The following is a 16,959-nucleotide window of genomic DNA, read 5'->3' on the forward strand; positions in this document are numbered from 1 at the left end:
AGGGCAAGGCAGGTCCCCGAGTGTGTCCTCAGGACGGAACAGGTCCAGGTGCCCGAGGGTTACTTGGGGTGAGGCTTGGCAGCCCCTCAGACCCTCCCTCATTCCCACACCAGGTTGTTTTCCTGCTTCTCCACCAGACAGCAGGTAGACAAGGTGCTCGGGGAGACCCATGTCTGCTACTTTTCTCTCTAGGAATCGACAGTTATGCAGAGAAGAATTAGAAATCCAAACTAAATAGAAATTGTAGGTTCCTGACGAAGCTTTCCTAGTGCTCTGTGGGCTTCTTTTTCTCCCTGCAAGGAATTACTGGAGACAGTTAGGGCTTTGGGGGCCGGGGAGTGCCCTGGTGATGGTTCCTCTACCTGCTGCCGTGTTCCAGAGCCTTCCGGACAGCTTTTACAAATACAGATTTCTGGGCGTCCCTCACGCCTACGAGTCAAACCTGCGATCCCATTGAACTGAGTCACACCAGAGCAGGAAGGATCCTGGAGAACACGACGACATCAGGGGCAAGGCTGATGGTGGCTAATGTTCAGGTGGCGTGTCGTGCCCACTTCACGAGGAGACTATAAAAGAATTGGGAATATTCTAGCTGCCCAGCCTTGGGGTGCGTCTCCTCCTTCCCCACCCCCGGCAAGGCCTGGCACTTTATTCAAGACGAATGCCTTGTGAAAGGCATTGGCCCTGCTGTTTCACTAGAATTAGTTTGTTGTGAAATAATGGGTTCTTTATGGTGTGTTTCTTGCTGAACTCCTTTCATGTTGGCGAAATCCCCCAGTTGGTTGTATAGGGCCCCCTGGGGTGACCTTGTTCTTGGCAAAGACCCCATCTGCGTAAGACCCCAAACAAGGCAGCCCCTTCAATTGCAAACTCCTGGCTCTCCTCTTCCTTGGTAACATGATGTCGGGTCTGAGGACCTTGAAAACTCTGAGCTCAGTGTCTAGCGGTGGTACCACATGATGCTTTGATGGTGGCTGGGGTCACCTTTGTGAGTGCTTCTGTCACTCTTGACCCACCAGTCAGGGGGGAAATTTCTGTTCAAACTTCATGCAGATCTGCCCTGGTTCTGCCCAGTGCCGAGTCACAGGTGGGGAACAACTGCAGCTTTCTCTCTGAGAACTTGGGAAGCCACAGAGCCACCCTGAGCCCAGCCTCCCTCCTGTCTCCCGCAGCTGCATGTCGGGACGGGCCAAGTCACAAAATCATACGAGAGCGAGAGACCTTTAAAACTTCTGTGATTTTTTTTTTTAATTTTAGAAAAGTTTTAAAAAATAAAGTATAAAGATTCAGTTATACTTACCTGACACCTGGGTCCCTACCTCCCAGAGTTGGCAGGTAAAGATTTTTATTGTATTTGTTTAGAGTTTTTAAAAATGAAATAAGTAAAACATGATATCAAGTTATTATGAATTATATATTCTATCATGTGTGTGTGTGTATATATGTACACACACACATTATGTCAAATTGAATAAAGTTGAAATTGTTTTTTCTACCAGCCCCAGACTGTTCCCTCCCTACCTGTGAGAACAGCCACAGGTGAATTTACTGTGTTCCTTTTTGTTTTAAAAAATAAGCTTTACATGCACCTGCATTCACACCATGAGCAACAGATAGTAGTGAGTCGGATGCTTTTGAAAAACCATAACCAGTGGTGCGGCCTGTGTGTGTTGTTCTGCAGTTGCTTTTCCCCTTTGTGACCGTGCACACGGCCAGCTCCCACCCTTTCCCTGCAGAGCCGGCGTCCTGTGGTGGGTGGGTAGCTCCCTGGGAGGGCGTTTGGGTGGGTACGGTGCTTTGCTGACGTGGGCAGTGCTCCGTCCTAGGACAGGACGTGTGGGAGGGTCCTGCTGGCTGTCCCGCGGCAGGGCCCCGGGGAGCAGGGAGCAGTCAGGTTGCTGTCCACGCTGCTTGTGCCAGCCGTGCTGGTGCTGACGGCGGGTGCTGCTGCTCTCGCTCCATTGCTTGCACTCAGAGGGTGGCTCTAATGTGCCTCGGTTTGTGACAACTGCTGCCACCCAGAGCAGAGGTCTCGCCTCCAGGTCCCAGTCATAGGCTGGCAGCCCTGGCCCTTCTGCACTCACACAGGCCCACCTGGGGCCAAGGAAGGAGACCCTGGGAGTGGGCCCTGCATGTCAGCATCCTTCCCGACATGGAGAGTCTGGCCCTAAGGTCCTGGGAGGGGTCGTCTGAGAGGGGGTGCAGGGCCCCCACCTAGAGGAGCAGGGTCCACTCCGTGGTGAGTCTCCCACAGGGACTGCAGGGCCAAGGGACACTGGCCTGGGACATCCTCTGTGGTCACAGTGGCCAGGACCTCTGGGAGCCCCTGGGAGTTTATAAGGAGAGGCTACCTTCCCTGGCTCGCTGCTGCCTGCAGCCTCGGGACTTCTAAGGGTTATTCTGAGTCGCATCCTCTTCTGCAATCCGGTCCTGGATTGGGAAAAACTCGGGGGCTGGAACATCATTTTGGACCATTTTTTTCCTTCTTTCAGATCTGGCTCTGCGGTTGCACAAGCAGGCCGAGCTGTAGGGCCTGCCGTTTTGCACTACAGGGTGGGCAGGGGCCGCCGGGCCCCACCTGCTGGGCATGCCAGGCTCGGGGAGCAGAGCAGCCTGGCAGAGCAGAGCGCCGGCACTGCGGCTCCGGCTTCCCCCACCGCCTGGCCCCCCGCAGGCTGCAGATGCGCAGCTGCCTCGGGAAGGGAAGGAGGGCTCGGCCTGCCCTGCGCTGGCCCCGTCCTCATCCTCTGGCTTTTGTCTGGCTTTGTTTGGAATGGCTGGTGGAGAGGCCGCCTCTGATGGGGACGGATCTTAACCTGAAGGCTGCATGGAGGGACTCAGCAGAGGGCTTGGAAAACAAAGCGCCGGGGTCAGCCGGATGGGGACAGGGATGGCTTTCGCCCACCGCAGCGTGTCAGCTTTCCCTGCAGCTTCAGTTTAGAGAGCGATTCCTGAATTTATGTGTAGGCGATTGATTTTAAGTTTTTTAAGGGTGTATGTTATTTCCGGGCTCTGTATGTGTTTGTGTGTATACATGGGTGTGCATGTGCATGTGTTTGCGTGTGTGTGCTTGTGTATGTACGTGTTTATGTGTGTGCTTGTGTGTACATGTGAGTGTGCACGTGTGGTTGTGTGTGCACATGTGAGTGTGTATGTGTGGTTGTGTGTTTGCGTGCCTGCTTTGGCCTGGGAGTGTTGGAGGCAGAAGCAGACCAGTGGCAGCCCTGTGGGGTGATGTGGCAAGGTGACCACTTCCTTCTTGTTAAGAGGGGGAGGATGAGGACCCATCTGTCCATCTTGTCTAATCGGAGCAGCCCCCTAGGGGAGTTTCTCCTGAGGCACAGGTGGGTGAAGCAGGGTTCTGGGGGTGGCCAGTGACCCTGCAGAGGCCAGTGTTGCCATGGGGAAAAGCGTTTGTGGGTTTGACCCTGGGGACATGGTGCTGGCTGATCGGAGCAGGCTGAGGTGTGTCCTTAGGCTCCTGCAGGGCAGGCGTGGTACCCTGAGCCTCAGGGTAGGACAGCGGCTGCCTACTCTGTGACTGCCCTGGGGGCCACTCTTTTGGGGGTGCCTTGCTGCTGTGTGGTATTCTGAGGGACATGGCTAGTGGGCATGGCCCTTGAGCCTCCCCCAGACCTGCTTGGACAGAGCAGTGACAGGTGTTAGAAGTGGCTCAGTGAGGTTTGAACTCAGGAGGACCTGGGACCTTCCACTGGGCACTTCTAGACTTCTGACTGTTCACCCTCCTTCTGTTTCAGGGATAAACGCCCAAGCCCGGAGGCTGCAGCGGAGCCGCGCCAAGGGAACCCCAGCCGTGGCCCCGGGGGGTGCCCAGAGTTCCCCTCTGCCCCGGCTCCGCCGCACAGTCAGCGACACCAGCCTGAGCTCAGCCACCGCCCTGCCTGACGTTGCTCAGGGCCCCGAGGAGCCAGACCAGGACACCATGCGACTCTCGCTGTACCAGTCCCCGCACCTGCTCCTCCTTCAGGGCTACAGCCAGCAGCACGTGAGCCTCCCTCCCTGCACCTGGCGCTGCCCAGCGGGGACCAGCAGACACACTCAGGGGTGGGGGCCCATCTGGCCTCTGGCCAAGTCAGCCATGAGCTCGGTGTCAGCAGCCCTCGTGGCTACAACAAAGTGGTGGAGATGGGGTTGGAGCAAATTCTGGCTTGTCCCCATGTGCAGGGCATGGCGGGGGGCAGAGGGGCCTTCACAGAGGACTCTGCTACTTTCTAGACTGCTTCTCAGGCCCCTTCCTTTGGGGAAGGGCACAGGCAGGTGACCAGAGTAGGTGGCCAGGACCAGTCTGCCCCTGCTCCAGACAACAGTGGGTCACCAACTACTTGGAGACTGGTGTTCTGTGAGGAGGCACAGAGAAAAGGCCACGCCACCCCACCTGCCCCCAGAGCCATTTGTCACCACTTAGGTCTGAGCATCTCGCCAGTATCGAGCCCTGAGCAGTCGCTCCTGCCTCGAGCTTCTCCTGCTCCATTTCCGTGAGCACCTGCACCTTAGGGCTCCCGTGCTCAGGTCTTAGGCAACATCTCCCTCGCTGGGCTGGACAGCAGGGCAGCAGGGCTCACACGCAGTGTTGTGGGGATGATCTGGGGAGCCAGGCGGCGCCTGCCCTGGCTGGAGGACCGGCGTCTGCATCCAGGCCAGCCCTCACGTGGTCTCTCAGAGCTGGGTCGCTCCTGGGTTTCTCGTGTGCCTCTGAGGTCATCTGGGAAAGCCCCTGCCCCAGGACAGTGGGTTACCGAGGGCTGCAGGTGGCTCTGGTGTGGGGGTGGCCCAGGAGCTACAGAGTCCCTGGGGACAGCAGTCCCAGCTACACACCATAAGTGATCAGTAACCAGAGACTAGGAAGTCTCTTCTCTTCATTCCCTCTGCTTGCGTTGTCCGAGGTGCTGTCCTGCCCCTGAGCTGTGTGTCTGTGTTTCAGGACAGCCTGGTGTACATGCTCAACCGGGACCGGCACACGGTGGGCCAGCGGACCCCCGCCAGCAAGCCCAGCATCAGCCTCTCGGCCCCCGACATCCTGCCCCTGCACTGCACCATCCGCCGGCTCCAGCTCTCGGGCGGCCAGGCCGGGGGCAGCCTGGTCCTGGAGCCCATCCCCGGGGCACCCATCTCGGTCAACTTCTCCGAGGTGGGGCCGAGGACCGTGGTGCTGCACCATGGGGACCTGCTCTCCCTCGGCCTCTACTACCTGCTGCTATTCAAGGACCCGGCGCAGGCCCAGCCCCTGCCCGCCCAGGCCCTGGCCCGCCTGCAGGCCGTGCCACAGAGCTGTCGCATGTGCGGCACTGCGCTCAGCACCCGGGGTACCACCTACTCCGCGCCGGCCACCCTGTCCCGGCGACGGCAGCTGCTCCTGGAGTTTGAGCCGGACCTGGAAGACACACTGCTGCAGAGGATCATGACGCTGATAGAGCCAGGGGGCGACGACCACAAGCTCACCCCTGCCTTCCTCCTCTGCCTCTGCATCCAGCACTCAGCCACCCACTTCGAGCCCGGCACGTTTGGGCAGCTGCTGCTCAAGATAGCCAGGAGGATCCGCGAGACGGTCTGGGTCAGTGGCGCTGGGTGGGCGGTCCGTGTCCAGAGTGTCCTTGCTGAGGGAGGAGCTGGGTCCGAGCTCTGCCCAGCCCCAGGTGGAAGGCACAAGTTCCTTTCTGCTGTCCCCGACAGTGGCGCAAGGCTGAGCAAAGGCCAGGCCTTGCCTGTCAACGCCTCCCACCCCAGCAGGTGACCAGGAGCAGCCGCAGACGCCAGGGCTTCGCTGCAGCACTTTGCCCTTGGCTGGTGTGGGGTCAGCAGTCACTTCCCGAGTTCTGCGCTTATGTCCCTCCCAGGTCCTGGCCCAGCGCTGTCACCTGCCCAGGAACAAGGTGCTCCAGAGCCTGGGTGCTGTAAGGCTGAGGTGACGTCAGGAGCTCTCACGGGCCCCTGCCAGGAGCCCCAGGAGCACCCCCGGGCTGAGTGCCCTGAGCTTCCTGCTAGGGGCAGATTGACTGCTGCCTGCCTGAACTGTCCCACTGTGAACCCCCTGTCCTCTTGGTAGTGGAGGTTCAGGCCAGTAAGCTCTTGTACATGGACAAACCTCAGCCCCAAGGACTTTGTGGGCAGAATCCCTTGCTGTGGGGCCGTCCTGTGCATTGTAGGGTGTAGCAGCATCCCTGTCCCCACCCGTTGTATGCTGGTGACCCTCCCCCATGGCTCTGGACATTGCCCAGTGTCCCCAGGGAGCCAAAGAAATCCCCAGTGGGCGCTGCCCAGGTGCATCCCACAGTCAATGCCTCCCTGCCAGGCTCCTGCCCTCCAGGGACTTGACTCCGGGGACCCAAAGGATGGCTTGTGGTTACTGCAGCTTACTCAGAGACCCTCTCTAATCTGGGCAGACATGGGAAGGAGAAACCATTTGGTTTGTAGAAACCTGATCTATCTCTTATATTAAAATCCACACGAGTCTTCTCTGTGTCAGGCATTCACTAGTAAACAACCACTCTGACCAGGCAGATGCCGTATCCCATGTCACAGCTGGAAACCCAGGCCAGGAGGGTGTCGGTCACTTGTTGAGGGAGCGCAGTGTTGGGTGGAGAGCCAGGTTCCAGCTGAATCCAAGTGTCTGTCGCCCAGGGCTCCGACTGCACCCCCAGTCCACTCCCCGCAGCTCACCTGGGCCAGCTCTGCCTGCAGCTTGCAGGATTGCAAACTGAGGCCCCTAGACATGAACCACCTCATCCAAGGTCTGGAGCTGAGTCTGATTCCACACTCCCCCCAGTACCCCACCGTGAGAATCCTAACCCTCAAGTCTGCCCCGTCTAGATACCCCTCGAGGGCCACTTGCTCGGGCGTTTCCTGAGCACAAACGACCCTTTATGGCCACTCTCCATCCTCATTCTCATCAAACATGTAGGCAGAGGTGCACGTCTTACAAGAGCAGAGTCAGCAGTTAGGGTTATGTTTAGCCAGATAATAATTTATTACTAAAGCAAGAATATTTCTTGATTGAAAATGATGACGGCACCGAAAATGTTCAACCTGAGTCCCTGTTGGGAAGTTTAAATGTACTTATAAATATTCAAGCACATATGCATTTATTTATTATTACTGTGGCTGGCATTTAAAAAAGTCTATATTAAGCTTAACAATGAGAGTGTTAGTAGAATCTTCATTCTAGTATTTGTTAAATGTTTGGCCTGTTTTTACTATTTTTTTAAATGGTCAGTTGTTACGTAAGCCAGAGGGCTGTGAAATATTTCTGTTGTAGGAAGCATGTAGGTCATGTTCAGTAATGGAATGGGAAGATATCTAAGTCAAATGGAAAATGTTCTTTCCAACACAGCTTAGAACATGTCGTCAGCACAGCGCAGATGCGTGGGGCAACAGTGGATGTTTTCAGGTGGACGGTGTAATGTGTGTTTGAACTGTCCCTGTGTTATCCTGTTTTTCTCACATTTGCTTTTTCCCCTTTCTAATTGTAGGAGAAAACCAAAGAGCTAGCAGAGAAGCAGGCACAACTGTAAGTACGGCCTGGTTACTGGACCTGCCTTTCGGCAGCAGGTTCCCGGGGCTTGTCCTTCCCATGGAGCCAGGTCCCAAGGGGCCTCCCAGTGCCTTGGGGTCAGTTCTGGGCTTCTGTCAAGCTGTCTTTCCGTCTCAGCGTGGCTTTTCCATATCTGGAATCCTCTCCCTGGGAGGCTCTGGGTTTGGGAAGTTTCTGCAGGGCATCCTTGAGGCTGAGAGGGGAGGTCCTCCTCGCCGCCTCTCCCCTTCCCTGCCGCTGGTGGTGTGTCAGAGCCAACCTGGCCCTTGCAGGGGTGCACGTGCCCAGGGCAGAGGTGGGCAGTGCACCGCCACTCCCACGTCTGCACAGAAGGCACCATCTCTGCCCTGGATACTGCTGAGGGTGGGGAACGATTTGGATCCACCTGAGACAGACGTGCAGGCCCTGAGGCCCACACTCCCACTCTGGAGGGACCCCTAGAGACACCTGCACGTGGAGGGCGCTTCGTAAGCACGGGGGCAGGAAGACACCGCGTCCTCAGGCAGAGGGCAGTGCATACAGTGGATGCTGCAGCGCTGGGAGCGAATGACCTTCAGCTGTGGGCTGTCTCAGTGTAGTTGAATCTAAAGACAATGCTGGAAAAAAAGCACCCAGAACAGCATCTGTAATACGATTAAATACACACGCATGCATGCACACACGCACACACGCACACACGCACATGCATGAGTATATGAAGTTCCCCACTAAGCCACCCTGTTTAAGATGCGCACCTGTGTGACAACACCCTGAAGAGAGCAGAGTCGAAGATGGCGATGGCAGTGGGGCAGGGGACAAGGGCTGGGGACACGTCGCGACGGTGCTGTACCCTCCCCCAGTCAGGCCACGGTACATGGAGGCTGCTTCCTTCCCGTTCATGCCTCACCTGCCAAAACAGTCCATTTATAAAGCACGCTGTTGCCATGTGTGCGTGCCTTACCTGTGCCCCAGGGTCCTATGAAGGAAAGAGGCAAAGGTAGGAATGACAGGCTCTGGGGTGTGTCCTGGGGGTCCCCGGCAGGCTGTTCTCACTGCCCAACCCAGGGGAGCTGAGCTCAGGATACCTTTGACTCACAGACACCTGCTCCCCAAGCAAGAGCTGAATATTATGCAGAGTCACGGGCCTCTGAGGTCTGGGACTGCGTGGGGGACCCAGGCTCTGCCTCCCAGCTTGACTGGAGGGGGCTCCCGAGTAGAAACCAGGCCCTGGAAGGACTGATGGTGAGAAGGTGGCTGGGCCATGGGTGCTTAGTGGTGTCCTGTGTCTTGCAGGCCCTCTGTGCCGAGGGGACGTTTGTCTGGGAGTTGGGGTGGGGACCCAGCCATAGGTGTGGTGGCCTCTTGCCACGCCTCTCCTGCTTTGCTCTGGGGCAGCCAGAGTTCCAGAGTTGGGGTGGGGTGTGGATGTGACAGGGGCGGGCCCAGCCCTGGAAGTGCCCAGGTGCAGGTAGGACTGGGACATTGGACCCCAGTGCCTGGCTGTGGGGTGCCTGTGGCCTCCAGCACCCCTGGTCTGCAACACGGAGCCAGATGGACCTGGCTTCCCCACCAAGAGGAAGAGTCTGGGCCTTCCCTTCAGCAGCTGCTCCCTTGTTCTGTGTTTTCCAGAACTTTTATTGTTACGACCTAAAAACAGCCCTGTTTCCGTGCTTGTGGGGTTTTTGTTTTTTCTTTTTCCATTTCAAAATAATGAATCACTTCCAAAATACAGCACAGTGCAGATACATCACTCACCCCTGAACTCACACCTGGATTTAACATTATTCACATTTTGCTGTATTTGCTTCAGATCTTTGTGTTGTGTGTTTCTTTTTCAATTGTGAATGATTGCTGAATTTTACTGAATGCTGTTCTATGTCTGGGATCATCATTTGTCCCTTTGCTGTGTTAGTGCGGGCTGCTGCACTCGTCGCTGTTCTCACACCGAACCATTCTCGAGTTCCTGGGATTAAACCCTCCAGGACCGTTGAGTTTTTAGCACCGCAAACTACAGTGTGTTGGTAAACTTTTTTTAATTGACAGAGAAGATTATATGTGTTTATCTTGTACAACATGATGTTTTGAAGCATATATACATGTAGAATGACTAAATCTAGCTAATTAACCCATGCATTACCTTACATAGTTATCGTTTTTTGTGATGAGAACATTTCACATCCACTCTTAGCATTTTTCAAGAATACAGCATATCGTTAACTGTGGTCACCGTGTTGTACAGTAGATCTCTTGAACTTACGCCTCCTATCGAACTGAAATTTCACATCCTTTGACCAATATCTCCCCAAATCCCTACCCTGCCCCCAAAGCCCCCCAGCCCCTGTGACCCCCGTTCTGCTCGCTGCTTCTGTGAGGTCAGCTTTGTCATATTCCATGGCTGAGCGAGGTCACGCAGCGTGTGCCCTTCTGTGCCTGGCTTGCTTCACTTCCCACAGTGGCCTCCAGGCTCGTGCGTGGTGTTGAAAATGGCAGGATTTTCATAGTATTCTGTTGTGTATCTACACCACGTTTTCTTTATCCGGGTTGATTCCATATCTTGGCTGTTGGGAATAGCGCTGCGGAGAACATGGGTGTGCAGACATCTCTTCTGTACACTGATTTCATTTCCTTCGGATTCATACCCAGCGGTGGGATTGCTGGGTCATAGGGTAGTTCTGGTTTTAATTTGCTGAGGCTCTTCCATGCTGTTTTCCATAATGGCTGCACTAATCCATGTTCCCACCAACCCTGTGCCGTCCTGGCCAGCACCTGTTACCTTTCCTCTTTCTCATAACAGCCATTCTATCAGGTGTGAGCTGCTGTCTCCTGGCTGTGTTTTGCATTTCTCCAATGATTAGTGATGTTGAGTGTTGGTATTTTAATTAGAATTTTCCCATCTGAATTTATTGGTAAAACTTGTCTAGGAATTTATTTTTTTGCACTGTCCTTATCTATTTTAGCATCTGTTTTATGCTTTCTGTTTACCATGCCTATTACCTTTATTTTTTAAATACTTTCCTATTGAATTGGATTTTTTTTTTTTTTTTTTTTTTTTTGAGACAGAGTCTCACTCTGTTGCCCAGGCTAGAGTGAGTGCCGTGGCGTCAGCCTAGCTCACAGCAACCTCAAACTCCTGAGCTCAAGCGATCCTCCTGTCTCAGCCTCCCGAGTAGCTGGGACTACAGGCATGCGCCACCATGCCCGGCTAATTTTTTTTTTTTTCTATATATATTTTTAGCTGTCCATATAATTTCTTTCTATTTTTAGTAGAGATGGGGTCTCGCTCTTGCTCAGGCTGGTCTCGAACTCCTGAGCTCAAACGATCCGCCCACCTCGGCCTCCCAGAGTGCTAGGATTACAGGCGTGAGCCACCACGCCCAGCCTGAATTGGATTTTTAAAATTCGCCCTTCTCTTCTCTGATTTCATATTTTTAAAATTTGCTGAACACTAGATCTTAAAATGCTTCGACTGTCATCCTACTTCCTGGCTTTCATTTGATGACTTCTGTTATTCCAGCTTCACCTTGTTTTCAGCCCTGCTGTTTCTCAAATCAGTCTGCTTTTGTTTATATTTATAATGTTTATTTTGATTTACCCAAGTGCTTATGCTTACCAGTGGTTTTTGGTTTTTTCTTATTATTTCTTGTAGTCACTCGCTCCTTTAAGGATTATTTTTCTTGCTACTGAAATGCTTTCCTGAATAGCGCTTTTTGTGCAGCTGTGTTGTAGCCAACCATTTTGGACTTGGTGTCAGAAAATGTTTTGGTTTTGTTTTGTTTTGAAGAGAGTGGCTCTTTTCCCTCAACCCTTGAAGATATTATTCCATTATATTTTAGCATCTATTCTAATGAGAAGTCTTGTGTATGTCTAATTTTTGTTCTGTTGTGATTAGTTTCTTTTTCTGTCGTCTTTCAAGATTTTCTCTTGATCTTTGATGTTACACATTTTACCACAACATATCCAGGGTTTGGCCTGTTATTATTTATCCTGCTTGGAATTCTGTGGGCTCCTTCAGTGTAGGAATCGTATCTGTTTGTCTTCATTTGTTTTGCCTTTTTTTTTTTGACAGTCTTACTGTGTCGCCCTGGGCTAGAGTACAGTGCAGTGGCCTCATCGTAGCTCACAGCAACCTCAAACTCCCCGGCTCAAGCAATCCTCCTGCCTTCACCTCCCAAGTAGCTGGGACTACAGGCCTGCGCCACCACATGCCTGGCTAATTTTTACTATTTTTTTTGTAGAGACGGGGTCTCACTCTTGCTCCGGCTGGTATCGAATTCCCGGCCTCCCCAAAGTGCTGAGATTGCAGGTGTGAGCCACCATGCTCGGCCCATCTTCAGTTTTTGAGAACACATGACCATCATCTCTTTGAATTTCACTGTAACTCTCTCCTCTCTAGTCTCTGCTCCTAACGCTCCTGTTAGCCGTGGTTCGGGCCTTCTCCTTCTGTCCCCCACGTCTCTTCCCTGCTCGCGCACGTTTTTATCTCCGTGTCTCTTTGGTGCGTTCTGAGATTTGTGCTGGTCGGTCAGTTCACTCATTCACTCCTCAGCTGTGTGTAATCTACTATTTTAAAATTTTTTCTAAGGTTTTCATTGGGTTTCTTTTTAATTTAGCGAGTTCTTTTTTCCTTTAAATTGAGCGTGCCTTGTTCAATCATTGTGTCTTACATTCTTTTATCTTTTCAGTTACTTGAAATATGATTGTTTCGTGGTCATGTCTTTTTTTTCTTTTGGTGGGATGACTGTCCTGTGTGTTACATCCTCTGGCTCTCCCTCATTCTGGCACTTTCCACTGCTGCAGTGTAGTTTTCAGTGTGAGCTCAGCCCTCTTGTGTGGTTTTCTTTTCTTTCCTTTTTTTTTTTTTTGAGACAGGGTCTCACTCTAGCCCAGGCTAGAGTGCAGTGGTGTTATCAGAGCTCGCTGCAGCCTCCAACTCCTGGCCTCAAGCTATCCTCCTGCCTCAGTTTCCCAAAGTGCTAGGACTACAGGTGTGAGCCGCTGTGCCCAGCTCACTGGGTGGTTTTCTCTGCTGACTGGTCATGAGTCTGGTTGTGGACGTCACTGGCAGGGTGCTTTTCACTGTTGTTCTCCCAGGGTCCTGGGTCCTACAGGTCTGGAGCTGTTGCTGGCGTTCCTGGGTGTTTGTTTCTTGCTCTCCAGTGGCTGTGTGACCATCGTAGGTGCAGGCCTAAGGGTTAGTTTTCCTGTAGATGAGTTTTTATTATCTCTGTCCCCTACCTACTAAGGTGTGGATGGACAAACAGGTATCTCTGTGGCTCTGATGGACCAGTAGGTAGAGGCTGTGAGCTTTATTTAGGGACGGAGTTTCAAGTCACCCCTAATTTGTCCCAAGGCCACATTTGTGTCCTCGCCTGCATGTGGAAGCCCTAGTTGCTGGGGCCACGTGTCTGGAAGCTCTGTTGGCTGCAGCTGCAGCTTCATCCCGGCCTCTGGCTCTTTGTTCTCACCACCCAGGAAATCCCTTTCTCCTTCCGCCCTCCCACCCTTTCGAAGTTTTCATTTTGATTCTTTTGCACCCGGCATTCCTGTGCGTTCACAGCAGGAGGAGGGATCGGGCTGCTGTGTCACAGCGGTACCTTTCCAGGCTCAGATGTGAACAGAGCGGGGGTGCTCGGAAAGTTCTGGTTTGTTGTGTTTGTCAGAATCGGCTGGCTTCAGAGTCCCTTTGGAAATACTTGCTTTGAGTTGGCCTAAATCAGCTTTGGAACCTCCCCCTCCCCCACCTCGTGTCAGTATGAAGCTTCACACCTGTGCTTGCAAATTGCAGTGTTCCCAGTGGTGACGGTGTTTCCACGTCGATAACCTAGAACCGTGTTTGAAGTTCGAGGTTGACGATTCTTTCTCGGCCTGCTTTCCGCAGTGTCCTTCACACTCCCTTTTCCTCCACGCACCGTCACCAGTCCCTGTCGGGCTTCGAGGAGGACGTTTTGACTACTTTTCTGAGCTCCTAACAGTGCCCAATGGTTTTACTTGTGTTCCTCCAGCAAAGCCTCCAATGGTTATATATAAGAAATAATTTATGTCCGTGCACACATGGGCCTGCAGTCCTTCATCTGTTAAAAGAAAAACTTTGGACAAATTGAATTTAACAGGATTTCTTTGGGCAAAGAACCGTTCTCAAATCAGGCAGCCTGCAGCCCAGCAGGGCTCAGAGGGATCCTGTCCACCTGCACATGGCTTTGTAACAGAATGTGCTCCCGGTCACTTACACAGTCAGGGACAGAGGCAGCCTCAGGTCACATTTAGCTGACCAACCCAAGCCTTTGGGTCCAGATGTGTTTTGGGGTTTGGAATATTCTGGAGTCTGAGAAAGGTCATAATGGTGGATGCCCCGGGCATCGCAGAGCACCCCACGGGCAGGCAGCCTTCTGCTCACAACGTTTACACAAAGCGGATTCCTAAAGACCATGCATGTACGTGGCCTCACGCAAGCCTCAAGTTTTGCCACCAAATAAATTTCTCCAAACAGATGGAGGGCGCAGGCTGGGCAGGTGGTCAAGGACACGTGGGTGTGGCCCATTGACCCTGCAGTCTGCCCCACCAGCAAACACATCCCCCTCGGCAGCTTCCAGAGGCTGCCTTTCAGCACCGACCCTTCCCTTTGGCACCAGAAAGTTTTCTTCAGTTTCAGAAAAGAAAGGGAACTGCAAATCTAGCCTTTGCCTGGTCCTGCCACCTCCTGCTGTCCGGCCCGCCCTGGGTACCTGGCCGCGGTGCTCCTGCTTTCCGCCTGCCCGGGCCCCGCCAGCCCCTGCAGTGGCTGCCCACTCCCTGGGCCTTATGCAGCGGTTCCTGTTTTGTTCTGACGTGCCCTTGGCTGCCAGTGACTTCTTGCCTCTCTCCAGTTGACATTCTGGTCTCCAGATGTCTCTGACCCGGTCCTGGCCAGGTTCCTCTCCCTCTCCCAGCCTCAGCCTCCTCGCTCCACCCTTAACCCTCCCAGAGAGGCTGAACCCTCTTCTTTCCTCTCAATGTCAGAGGTGGCTCTGCCGGGCTGCTCGCCGCAAATCGGACACTCCGCTGTCTTCGTCTTGTGCTTTGCCTGTCCCCTGATCGTGTGATTCCTGCTCGAGTCCACGCCCTGGTCGTCTCAGCCCCTGAGGCCTCTTGGTGTCCTGCACTGCACCCTGCAGTCCAGGCTGCTCGGGATCCAGTCCAGCTGTCCTCAGCTCTGGTTTCCTGCCCCCCGCGGTGTCCCCAGTGGGATCCCGTCGCCGTCGTACACACATGTTCTCACGGTCAAAACATGAGCAATACTTAGCAACACAGGAACGCAGGAAACGCCCTCCCCTCCCCAGCCCCCAACTTCTGGCAGTTCCCTGCAGTATAATGTTGATCATCTCGTCTCTTTCTTTTTTTTAAACCCGGTGAGATTAGGCTGGGTGAATTGTTTTGTGGTTTGCTTTAAACTCCAGGTCAGTAGATGTGACCAACCTAGTTCTTTTTTGTGACGTGCTATGTTCTGCAGTCTAGAGCGCCATCGATGTTCCCTTGGTCCTGTCACTGGTGGACGGGCCAGGCGTGCCCAGGTTTGGGCCACATCCGTGTGCTCCTGTCTGTGGTCCTCGGGTGCTGTGTGCGTCTTCCCACTGATTTGGCTCCTAGGAGGGGGTTCCTGTGCGCTGGCCGCATGTGCCGTTTCCCTTCTGCCACCGCTTGGGAGATGCCTGGCCCTCGCCCTCTCCTCCTGCCCGAGTGTGGGTGCCCTGCCCCAGGCCCCCTCACGGCCGAGCTTCTGTCCACGCCGCTGTCTCTGTCTGCCTGAGTGCCCTGTGCCCTCCCTGCTCTCGCGTCATCGGGACCTCTCCTGGGCCGACACGGGGTCTGCCTTTCCCCCAGACCCTCTCCTGCGTCCCAGCAGGCCTGGGTAGGCTGGGCTGGGTCTCTGTCGTTCCCTGGGCCCAGGGCCAGCAGGTGGTGGCGCTCAATGCTGACCTCGCTGGGGTCGATACTGGAACTCCCGTTGGCAATGCCTGGTGTCTTGTTTTCTGGTAGAGGCGTGTCTACACCTTTGACTTCTGAGTGAAATTGAGAAGGGCAGTAAATGTTGAAAACAAAATGGAATTAGGCTCTGAAGAGCTGAATTAATCCTTTCTTTTTTTTTTAACTATATGCAACTCTTTATGCCTGTCTGCATGTGTATGTGTAACTCAAGCTGGGGTCGGCCACAGCAGACCTGCCCAGCCACAGATGCATGGGCCACTTGCTTCCTCGCTAGGAGCAGGATAGAGAGTGGGGTCAACATTGTTTGTGGACAAAAGCGAGATGACGTCAGTGAGAACAGCCCAACCCTCAGGCACCAGGGAGGATCTGGACAGAGCCTGGGTTCCTCCCCTCGGCCCGGTGGCCGCTCAGCCGGGAAAGGAACAGAGAGGAGGAGACATTCTCAGCCCTTTGCTGTCGCCCTCACAAACCGGCTGCCCACAGGTCCCAGCGCCTTCCCCGTGGGCGTGGTTCCTCTCCCCAGGACCCCGGGCTGTGCACAGACTCCCGGCACTGGGTGTGTAGTTGTCACTGTGACAACGGTCCATCCTCCAGCTGGCTCTGCTCAGCTTGCCCCTGAAGATCCCGCTAGGAAGGGACACGGAGGCAGTGGGGAGCCCCAGGACAGCCGGGGGTCAGGCAGCAGGGGCACCCTCCTCACCTTGGCCAGCCCAGGTGTGCTGTGGGTGGTGTGATCTGTTGCTGAACGACCCCGTCTGCTCACCGCTCGAGGAGCACACACCTGCGTGGGAAGCCCACAGGTGTCCACGGGGTGTGACTGCGGCAGTGTGGATGAATACGTCATGCGGAGCTGCGAGAACCCCACCCTGGGTGTCCTTGAAGCCCGTCCAAGGGCTCAGTGCTGAGCTGGGGCGTTGAGGAGATAGGAGTCTTGCGAGGAAGATGTGCAGTTGGCATTTTAAAACGAGGACTCGTGTGGGGACCTCAGCACAGCCTCTCCATATCCATCCCTCAGGTGCTCTGAGAGGCCGGTTTAGGACAATAAAAGGCAGTTTCAAGCCACATGGTGGGCAGGTGGGCCATCGGCAGAGACTCGGGGCTGGTGCCCATGAGGTGCAGGACGGGTCTGGGGCGCTCTGAAGCCAGCCCATGGGGGTGGCTGGTGAGGGAGGCAGGGGACCCAGACGTTGACATTGTCCTCTGAAAAGGGAGCACTGAGCCAGAGGTCGCTGGCCCGAGTTCCTTCCGTGTTAATTAGCCAGAGTGAGTGTGCCCGGGGGACAAGGAACCCACTGTGCAGAAGGGTTGTGGGGGAAACCTGGCCCGGCCGCCCCCCATGTGGATCTCAGAGGCAGCCTCGGTGAGCCCGGTTTGGGGTCTTCTAAGGTTCCCCCCGCGCCTTCCAGTCACAGCCTTGGCTGCTGCCTCTTGACTCGCCCACTGCACGCCACCCTGTGCCTCCCCGCTGT

The 16,959-nt window shown here is 54.4% G+C and overlaps 1 protein-coding gene across 1 annotated transcript in view; it reads left to right on the forward strand.

The window, feature by feature from the left end:
* The window catches only part of RADIL (Rap associating with DIL domain), a 65,997-nt gene that overhangs the window by 32,286 nt on the left and 16,752 nt on the right, over positions 1–16,959 (forward strand). Inside the window, exons 2-4 of the mRNA XM_069486620.1 lie at positions 3,759–4,006; positions 4,943–5,572; positions 7,488–7,525. Coding sequence (XP_069342721.1) covers positions 3,759–4,006; positions 4,943–5,572; positions 7,488–7,525 — 916 coding nt within the window. The remainder of the gene's footprint in view (positions 1–3,758; positions 4,007–4,942; positions 5,573–7,487; positions 7,526–16,959) is intronic.

This window comes from Eulemur rufifrons, chromosome 14 (genome assembly GCF_041146395.1).
Source record: "Eulemur rufifrons isolate Redbay chromosome 14, OSU_ERuf_1, whole genome shotgun sequence".
Taxonomy (NCBI): domain Eukaryota; kingdom Metazoa; phylum Chordata; class Mammalia; order Primates; family Lemuridae; genus Eulemur; species Eulemur rufifrons.